Consider the following 9,998-nt stretch of genomic DNA (forward strand, 5'->3'; position numbering starts at 1 on the left):
TAGATTTTATTTCGCAGACTGATGCGACGCAGGCAGTCGCACAGCAAACAGTTCTTGTGTAGGCAAAGTAAAGCAAAACTTTGTATTCTTTCGCGCTTTTAAAACCCTTAAGTTAACCAAAAAATTGGAAGAAACTTAACACGAATCCCTGAACGACTAACAACACACTTATGACGAGTTGATACCCTAAATGTGTTGCACTACCGGTGGCGGGTGTCGTCTGCATCGTTATTGGCAGTGCTTGCGTCGTCGTGAGGGTTGTTTCCACTTTCGTGGAAGTTGATTGCATCATAAATTCGTCATCGTGGTCCAACAGCCAAGGATATTCAGCAGGACAAGAATTACAAGAGCCCATGAATCGTGTACCACCTGGAATGGATGTGGTGTAATAGCAAACTTGTGGTTTCAGACACGGCGCCATGTTGTCGGAAGTTGAGTCACAGCTGAAAACATTTTTCGTCTGCATCTCCGCCAACGTCTTGGGATTTTTCAGCCATTCTATCCCCTGTGAGTAAGTTTTTTTAAAAGTTTTTCAATTTGATTGGTTTCGCAATACTTGCCTTGCTCACTGGAACAATGTAAACGTAATCGAGGCTGCCCAAATGATCGAGGAATTGTAAGAATCCTTCGAGAATGGCTTGGTTTTCAAGGAGGAACCAGTACATGTGTTGATTGATGCTGAAAGGTGCTCTGGTCTTGTTGAACCGTTTGAAATTGAACATGAAATAGTCGAAGACCTCTTTAGCAGTTTGATTGGCGAAATGTGGTCGAGTTAAATAAGGACTGTTTTCAGGGAATGAATGAAGATGATTATGGTCCAATACTGACATGAATTTTAAATTTTTGTCTTACGGGAAACAGGTATCCGCCATTTTGCATAATGCTCCGTTCTCACCGTTGCGGAATTCGATCATGGGAACCGTCCATAATCCTGGATGTTTATCTTTGCTACAAGGAGGCATGATGCATTCCTGTTAAAAAATTGACAGTCAACATCCGAAATTAAGGAAACCGTGGAAGATGCAGTACGTGTGTCAGGCCGTAATCCATAGTAAATGGCCAAATGGGAGGATCCATAAATTGTGTCGTTGTATATGACGAGTCAAATGTCATGCCTAATTTTCGTAATGCGCCGTGTGTGACGTCACCTCCAGTCTGAAGAAATGGAGCTCGAAAACCCTAATTCAACAATGAATTCTGTAAGTTTTCTAAATAATTCTTTAGACTGATTAAAGATGACACCTGTATCTTATTTAAAGGTATGTTGCTATGTGTATGAAGGAGGTATCTTTGGTAACCAGCCTCTCTCTGCCAAAATTCAACGGAAGTATTTGTCCAATAGTCGTAATCCATTTTGTGCCTGTACAAATAAATTTTTATTCGTAAAAACAATGTCGTCTAACTTACAGAACTTGAAGAAAATACGTGACAGTGTGAGAGGCGATTTCATTCCCTCTGTTGTAAAGTTCGTTAACCAGTCGATAGTTTGTGCCTTCGTGAGTGACGTAGAATGTCATCCCGATGTTGCAGCCTATCAATTGGCGTTCTTAAAAGGTTAGTTGCTAAACCTTAGTATATTTAAAACTAGTAGGATACCATTGGGATTAGTTCTGTTGTGAAGTATTTTCTGGTACGTAGGATACATCACGTCAGCCACGGCATCGTCGAACGTGAGGAATACCATTTGCGGAATTTCTTCCGGCTTCAAACCCATGGGAGGCATCGTGCTCATGCACAAACAATCAGGTAGTATGCACTTCTCACTTAACATTAAAAAACAATCAACAGCAAATACTTAGGAGACCATTAATGAGATTGTTTACCTGTCGCAGGTGGGCGTTGCAAGTGTAGGCTCCGCAACCAGCGTATGGATTAGCACTAAAAGTGCAGCAAGTAACGTGATTGAAATTTGTCGAAACATTTTTCTTTTTTAATTGGCCAGTTTAACTTTAGGGTTTTAGCAGCGGAATGCTTAATTAGTCTTAGACGTCCGACAGTATGTCGTGCTCGTTGCTACGAGGCAGGAACTAAATCGAGCAGTCCAGGTCTGGCATTTTTCTACAGAAGGACTTAAACGGACACAGATGCGACAGAAGTTTGACAAACATCCCTGGTGTCCATATCTTTAGACAACTCCCCTCGCCTGTAAATTTGAACGTTTTTCGAAACATCTGTTTCTGCGATAAAACCAGAATCACAACGTTTCAATACCAAAGTAAGTCGCATCGTCAATTTTTTTGTGTGTTAGCTAATAGATGTCGTGGACGGCTACTAACTTGCGAATCAAGAGAAAATACTAATACACTTTTACATAGGATATGGAAACGTAAGATCTGACCCACAATTCAGAATGTAGTAGGAGTCAATGTTTGTTTTGCCTTTCTATGGGAATTTTCACGAGCGCGTCACTATAGGCCAACATTTAGGTTCTACAACAATCGTTTGATTCAGTATATTTCACACAGGTATACTAAATAATAATGAAATAATATTTTTTCTGTGAATTAACGTAATTTTGAATATTTAATGAAACAAGTTGCAACCTGATGCGACGGTGACGCTTCTAGATCGCAGTCCTGGCATGTTCGTCATGGTGAGTAATCCATTTTCATAATCGTGCGACGCACAATATGCGACGCCTGTAAACTAGCTAAGTGGAACAGGCACCTTTTGTGACACTATCTGCGTACAACGACCCTTTTCCCTTTAAACATTTGCGTCAAACGTAGATGTGGATTTTCAAAAAAGTGGTCGATACGATTACTTTCTCGTTTGAACGTTTGGTGTCGAATCTTCGTGCGTGTGTCCTTTCAAACGAAACAAAACGCTAAACTACAATCACATTGTTTAAAAGTGCAGGACATCCGGGAATAAAACGTATCGTTTTATTTCACACGATTTTGGTAGATGTGAGAAGTGACTGTGTCGATTGCGATGAATATGGTGTCACGAAGAAATCATTAATGTCTTTATAGACAATAATACTTGTTCGTAAGTTGTATCTAATGCATTGTTTAAGTTTTATTAATTTAGAATTTATTCATTCCCAGGAACGATCCAACACGAAATCGGGGATATTTTTGGTTGAGTGATTCACGCGATGAAAATATGGTGCTCTCATTTAGCATTCGGTTGGATAGCACATGCTGCCTTGATACAGATCGGAGTGGGCCATTGCCCTTCGTGCGAGAAGTTCCAATGACACAAGTAACTTCCATTTACTAATTGATTTCTGTTAGATGAACCACCTAGTTTTCTTTGCACTCTTATTAATTCTCCCTTCTTTCTCTCCTGTTCACAGTCTCATTTATTTTTTGGTCTTGCCACTGGACGTTCCCCACGACCTGGGCATGTTGTGCATGAAAAATAATACTAAAATTGTGATGGTAAACATCTGCTGTTAAACTCCTTGAGTTTGCAGTAAGTGGCAGAATTCAATCATAATTTTGTTTATTAAAATCCAAACTTCCATTTCAGCCGACAGAATTGCGTTGCTCTTCCGCTTTCACCGTAAGTTCTCTCCAACAGGAAAGCAAATACTATTTGTTTTTCTTATTCAGCTGAAATAGTGTTTCTTTATTTTTTTAAACGATTGTTATTATTTTTTGTGTACAAGTATATGTACGTACGTACAGACTACGAACATTATTTCTCTGTTGTCTCAGTCAATTGAATCAACTACTTGAGCGCAAGGATGTTGACTGGAAGGGAGAAAGCCAAATCGTGCTTCAAACTTTGTGTCCAGCTGATTTTATGCTGCGTGACTTTAATTGCAATTCTGTCAGCTGGGATCATATCAAAGGGGTCTATTTGCTTCATAATTTCGTCCATGAGCAGAGACAGAACTGTCTCCAATGATTCCGGTAAGCAGTATTCTACGACCAAAAATGCAAGAACTCGTTTTAATGTTTGGTTAATTTTGTATTCGGTCGAATTTAGATTCTTTATACCAACATGCTGAACGATTCGCTTCGTGGAGCATTTTCTTCAGTTTCGAAGTTTCTGAATTATTCGGTTTTCTGCAATCGCTGCACGTTTGTTTGTTTCGCCGGGGTTGTTGAAAGCCTCCTCGTTTTGCAGATTTTATGACTGTGTTTCTATTTGAGACTGCACAGGCCATAGGAATGGCTTTGCTATTTGGTTCCGTTTGAACGTGTTTTTCGGTAAGATCGCCGGATAAAAGAAGACGTGCATCAACTAATTTCCGTTTAATAATTCAGGCGGTAGGCCTACACGGTGTTTTGATCACCAATTGCCTTTATTTGATACCTGTCCTGTTCAATTTCCTATCGCGGAAACCTGACAAACCCAAGCGAGTGGCTAAAATGACGATGGATGGATTTGCATTTCTTGCGCAGTTGACTGGCTGTTTGCATTGGACCTTAATCTGAGACACAACGACCCTGTTGAGGAATAGCTACGATTCCAGTTTCATCCAGTCAGTGGATGATGGACTGGTTTCGTCAAGTTTGTGACAGTTTAACTTCAGTGGGGGGTTACATTTTCAACCTCCAGAAGGGATACTGTTTATGGGGATGGGTAAGAAAGTCTTTTTTCCCGGAATTTTTTGAGTGGATCGTTCTCTTCTCTCTCAAAGTTCAAGGTTTTTCAGAATAGGTAATCGACCAAAATCGATCAAAGGCTTTCATATTTTGATACAAGTTGTTTTTTAGTCTTTACACGGACAGTGTCATGTTCAGTTTACAGCCAGGAATCCAACCGTGCACAATCGCACATGGTTTTCCTGGAATGGATGTGTACAGCTTGAATTTTTCTTTAAAACAATGGCTTTAACGTGGCCACAGACTACTGTACATGTGTTAACTAGTTCGTCTCGACGTTCATTTATCCCAACTTTCAAGTGAACTTTAGTGTGGATATCTTTATTTATACTACGTACCTTACAAACATAAGGGAGTACTCGATTTAGCAAGTTCATAAATGCATGGAGTTAAAAAGAAAATGTTTTCATTTGTATGTGTTCTGTAAAACGTTAACAGTACATCAGTGTTTCTGATTGTTATTTGTTAATTCGAGGGATTGGGAGAAACAGGTCGGCAAACATCTTTCCTTGTAACTTGTTGAATCCACGGTAAGTGATGCCGTGTACTAGAGTAAATTCCTGGTATGTTTGGTTGAGCACATCCCAAACCCCACGACACTATCCCGATCTGATTGTACCTGCTGGTGCGTGAATTGAAAGAATTTTCTGTCACCATCAAGGGTCCACCGCTGTCACCCTGGAAAACACAATTTGGCCTTTCATGTTTAATCAAAACCGTGTAACTGTTTATAAGTTCAATAGATCCACCTGGCAGGCATCCTTCATTGTTCCTCCCGCACAAACGGATTGTTCGTTGAGCAGTTTGCCCATTCCCATCAATGCTAATTTACATTGAGGCAGCTTCATTAGGGGTACCGTAGCTGATAAGAGCAACTGCGGAAAAAATGTCGTGCCTGGATAAATACAGCAGTAAAGTCAATTCAACCAAAATTCAAAATTTTTAAAAAATGTGATACCAAAGGCTTCGGTAGATCCCCATCCGGCCACCGTTGCATTGGTGACAGTCGATGCTGGCTCATTTTCAGCCAGACAAATAGTGTGCACCTGGTCCGTAAAACGAACTGGTTTCGCCAGTTCTAAGATAGCGATATCATGTTGCTGAAACACATTTTTATTTAATTCACAAAATTTCAAATGTCCGAAAATTTACTGAATTTTTAATCACCATTGAAGTAAGGTCAAAATCGTCATGGACGAAGGCTTGCGTTACCGGAATTATCACTTCATAACCAGTTTTGTCGAAACGTTCAATGTTCAAGTAGTGGTAACCCAAAAACGCCGTAATCGATATGATTTTCCTTTATGACGACCCCCAATTGACAAATACGAACTTGAAAAACAAAACATAGTCTAGTAAAACTTGCCTGTAGTAAATGCAGTGTGCGGCTGTTAGCAAGTACTGCTGTTTGATTAAAGTCGCACCGCATGTAACTTGTTTTTGTTTAAAAAAATCCGCAATGACGATCAACAGCTGAACCATCCAGGGAAATTGGTTTGGCCTAGTCGATGTTCCTCCCATGACCCGTGAAGGAGCTGCTCGTTCGTATGGTAAGCCACACCGCTCTTAGCCATATTTAATAAGAAAATGAAAATTTGTTTAAATAATAACTTCACAGAAATGTCTGTAAAGTGGTTGTGATCAACGTTACGGTCACAGATGGGCTGACGTGCGTTTTGTTGTGCAGGCAGTTGGGCATATTGGTAGAAACGTAAAGTCTCCGTCGGGAAAGAATTTTTTTGCTGAATACTACTCCAGTTGAATCTCGTTTCCGCCACAACGGACTCGGGCCGGATGACTTTCACCCTCAGTTGACAGTCAACTGATGCTAAAATTGACCCAATTATGTAGAGCAGACTAGGCGTGATGACAAAGTAACCCATCGTGAAAGGCGGCTCGGTTGAAACTGCATTGTAGCTAGCAAAAGGTGCCGTATCACCATTTGAACAGGTGGCATGAAAAGTCTACCACATGTTTCATTTTCCGCGGCTTTCGAGTGTTTTTGGTTGGGTTAAAAAATTATTTTGTCTAAACAAAGCCCTAGAATGCTTGGCATTTTTTAAAGCAGTGTGTCCAACCCTTTTTTCAATGTAATTTTTCGTTTAATTTCAATGTGTTCATGTAACATGTCAAGATGTCCATGTTACGGCTGGCAATGGTTGACGTGGCGATTGATTGGGTAAGGTCTAGTTGTTGTCTAATTTTCAGCCGTACAAGATTCAATTTTGCGCGCAAATCGTTATGTAATTAAAATAATTTTCTAAACCCAATAATTTCAATATTAGGATTTTCTTCTCTTTCACAGCTGAGCTCGAGATTATTTCATTCAAACCAGCCGTTTTGACGCAATCGCTTCGCAAGTTGAGTAGATAGTTAACGATCATACTATTCCCATATAGAGAATAGCTGCGAATAGGGGCGGGGCATCCAGGTATTTAATGTCGTTCCACATAAACCAGCCCGTTCGGTGAGGATCACAATGGAAATTATCTAATGACAAGGCTGAACCGTCAGTGTCGAATGGCTAACAATAGAGGTGTCTCACCGAGTTCCTTCCGTGACTCGGCTAATAAAGCCCCCATTTCCGATCCGCTCCTGTCCAGAAGTTTACGCAGTTCAGTTACCGAGCCGCTACTGATGGCAGCAAAGAAATCGGATTGTAGTTTTAAAGACGGCTTAAGACACGGGGTCGGTCCTGGTTCTAACAACGGTAGAGGCGTGGCCGATGTGGTAATAATCCAGACGTCTCAGCTATCAAGGCTGTTGACACTGGCGACTGGGGTGTGCAAGTGGATCTTAAACTACGAGGGTATTTTGCCTAATCCTTCGTAGAACTCTTTCCCAACGTCCATTAGGAAAACGGAACCAAATCCATCGCCATACTCGACGTGGAGGAACAGAATCTTCTGTTGGTGAATCCATTATGAATGCCGGTAAAATCGATGATGATTACGGTGAGTCTATCACGATGCCTTACATTCCATTACTATTTCCGTGTGTGGAAAGGATTGTCATTTTCGCGATTGGGATTATTGTGTCTATTCTACCTACACCACAGAGTAAAGCCATTACAAACATCCTAGTTTCCCCTGCCACCGTGATTGTGTTCCACCGTCGTTTCTTTATATTTTGTTACCAAAAGTCGAACTCGGATGACCCAGCATTTAAGGGTTTGATGTTTAAGAATCTGAAGAAAATTTTACGCAAGGAAATGAAATGTGATGGTGGAATGTAACTTACATTGTGTAAGGCTTCTTCATGCGAAGGGAACCTTCAGCACCTTTACTCCCCATCCTCTTCATCTTCATTGTGATCACTGTTAAAGTTATGTCTGTCAATAAGATTGTAGTGCACAACCCAAACGAATCCGATTCCAGCGTCATTACGTCCCCGACTCACCATCAATGAGCCCACTCAGTTTTGGCAAATATTGTAAGAATCGCTCGATTTCTTTTCAATCGGCGAGTTTTTGCTGGCTCAATCGGCGCTCTGCGGAAACAAGCCTTCACGGAAAAGATGGTTGTATTTGACAGAGTACAAATGATCACTGCGGTCCTAAAATGCTTGTTTGAGATTTGGTAGTTATTACCTCTCCATTTCAATCAAAAGTTAATGCCAACTTTTTAACAATTGGATTATTGCCCTTGACCTGATTCTTCATGAGGAGCTGATTCCGTTTCGCCGGACATCTCTGGAAGCCTCTACAACAACGAATACATATGAGAAAGGTGAAGCCATTTCCAATGATTGTGGAGAAGCCTGAGAGATCCCAACATGATTGAAAAATCGCCATACTTTATACAGTAAACGAGTGCCGTGCATTTCACGCACACGCGACTGGGTGGAACTAACTCGACAAATGTTGAAGCCATGGGTAGTTCCACCGATTCCGGTGACATATCCAATTCTTTATCAACGGAGCGTTGGTAAAGAATTTTGGTACTATCAATTTAGTAAGTTAAAATAAGCACAGCAGATTATGTCCATTCCTAAAAAAAATCACCATAAATTAAATAATAATTCTCGCTTTTTAAAACAAAAGTAAAAAAATGGGGCAGTAACAAACAAATTTAAAGTTTGGCAGCGGATGACCCAGCTGTAAGATCCAGCCTGTGTGAACTTGACCCACTTTTCAATGGTCTTGCATGTAGCATCAGCACGGTTAGCTATAGCCAACCCCCACGTCGCGATTTTAGCAAGCGGCCGCGGAAACATCCCGCGGAACCGAAGTACCCAACATACGCCTTAATATATTATATTGTTTATGACGCACATCGTGCACATTCGTCTTACATACGTAAACATATGTACACTTTATCCACAAGACTGATCACCGTTACCACTATAATTAACTACAGCCAAGTCTTTTATACAGTAAAAATCCAGCGCGTAAACTTTGTCTGTAAACGGACGGAATGCTCGGCACGGTAGAAATCAAATTTCTTGTGTTTTGAAAACAAAATCGAAAAAATGAAAAATGAACTTTGTTAACATTTTTTTAGCTTTGGGAAAAATGCAACATCATTTCGCTGCTCTGCGCAAGAAGGTAAGAAAATACCATTAATAAGTCGTAAAATTGAGTGAATTCATCGTTCTCGGATTCAAACTTTAAATTTTGAATGTTCCGCAAAAATTTCCCATGTTATACCTTTTCCAGGTTTTTTGCAGAAATTGCTATTCCGTATTCTGTATGTGGAAATTGACCCGGAAGTAAGACCCTTCCCGATTGAATGATAGTTCACTGTCTGTTATCGACCATTTTTCGGTTGGGGTCCCTGATTATAGCAAATAAAGGTTAAGGCGCTTACCCTAATTTCATGCTTCCAATTTTCAAATCCGTTTATTGACGCGAAGAAGTTTGCTTTTGTGAGCACGGGGTTGGTTTTGCCTATGGTTTTGCCTAGCTCGGAGAAGACGCTTCAATTCTAAGACCAACTTACAATATCGACGATGAAACGGAGCTGATGGAGCCCCGGATCGTTGCTGAACCCCAAGATGGAAGCAAATGGTGGTACACTCCATCGAGGAAGGCCCACATATGGGAGGACGTTATGTCTGAAAAATTATGATTTTTTAAAATTTCCTTTATGCTGAGCTGAAGATATTGACGGTTCTGCTGTTTTTAATGTGGTCGTTGGAGTTTCCGACTGAGTTGGCAGTGTCGGTTGGGGTGCCGATGGATTATCGTCGGCTTCGTTGATTTGCCAAACTCTTCGCAGAACTTGCCGTCAACCCCTGCCAGCTAAATTCGGCGTCATACTGATTGAACGCCGTCCAAGAGGAACGATAACATCCATGAATTCGCGAGTGCGAAAGGTAATGACATTAAAAGATTTATGATGACGGTAAAGCTATAACTTGCTTGCAAAGACATGAAAGGGTGCATTAGGTACGAAGGCAGATCGATTCCCTCAGAAAAATCATGTGTTAAATAAT

General features: G+C 40.7%; 2 protein-coding genes and 2 long non-coding RNA genes across 13 annotated transcripts; 2 read left to right on the forward strand and 2 right to left on the reverse strand.

The window, feature by feature from the left end:
• Positions 1-68: 68 nt before the first annotated feature.
• On the reverse strand, positions 69-2,059 carry LOC116923225 (chitin deacetylase 8). Its single transcript, XM_032929700.2, has 8 exons — positions 1,824-2,059; positions 1,597-1,763; positions 1,426-1,531; positions 1,243-1,360; positions 1,030-1,179; positions 853-971; positions 561-783; positions 69-505 (listed from the first exon to the last, which is right to left on the reverse strand). Exons 1-8 carry the CDS (start codon positions 1,919-1,921, stop codon positions 113-115), a joined length of 1,374 nt encoding a protein of 457 aa, XP_032785591.2. The 5' UTR covers positions 1,922-2,059; the 3' UTR covers positions 69-112.
• LOC116923229 lies at positions 1,066-5,019 on the forward strand. Of its 10 annotated transcripts, none has more exons than XR_006647013.1 (14): positions 1,066-1,199; positions 1,260-1,554; positions 1,639-1,746; positions 1,833-1,893; positions 1,954-2,215; positions 2,316-2,465; positions 2,537-2,593; positions 2,855-2,991; positions 3,051-3,207; positions 3,302-3,420; positions 3,478-3,510; positions 3,617-3,863; positions 3,940-4,163; positions 4,221-5,019. It is a non-coding gene; the product is annotated as an uncharacterized LOC116923229 (long non-coding RNA). The 10 variants fall into 10 exon arrangements; XR_006647012.1 differs by having other exon boundaries at positions 3,666-3,863; XR_006647005.1 differs by having other exon boundaries at positions 3,302-3,863; positions 4,221-4,617; positions 4,674-5,019.
• LOC116923227 (trypsin delta) lies at positions 4,952-6,474 on the reverse strand. The gene is made up of 6 exons (XM_032929702.2): positions 6,214-6,474; positions 5,929-6,127; positions 5,730-5,862; positions 5,521-5,662; positions 5,312-5,457; positions 4,952-5,240 (listed from the first exon to the last, which is right to left on the reverse strand). Exons 1-6 carry the CDS (start codon positions 6,443-6,445, stop codon positions 5,028-5,030), a joined length of 1,065 nt encoding a protein of 354 aa, XP_032785593.2. The 5' UTR covers positions 6,446-6,474; the 3' UTR covers positions 4,952-5,027.
• A 41-nt stretch (positions 6,475-6,515) lies between these two features.
• Positions 6,516-9,595, forward strand: LOC123472541. The gene is made up of 2 exons (XR_006647015.1): positions 6,516-8,290; positions 8,367-9,595. It is a non-coding gene; the product is annotated as an uncharacterized LOC123472541 (long non-coding RNA).
• Positions 9,596-9,998: the final 403 nt, after the last annotated feature.

This window comes from Daphnia magna, linkage group LG5 (genome assembly GCF_020631705.1).
Source record: "Daphnia magna isolate NIES linkage group LG5, ASM2063170v1.1, whole genome shotgun sequence".
NCBI classification, from domain to species: Eukaryota; Metazoa; Arthropoda; class Branchiopoda; order Diplostraca; family Daphniidae; genus Daphnia; species Daphnia magna.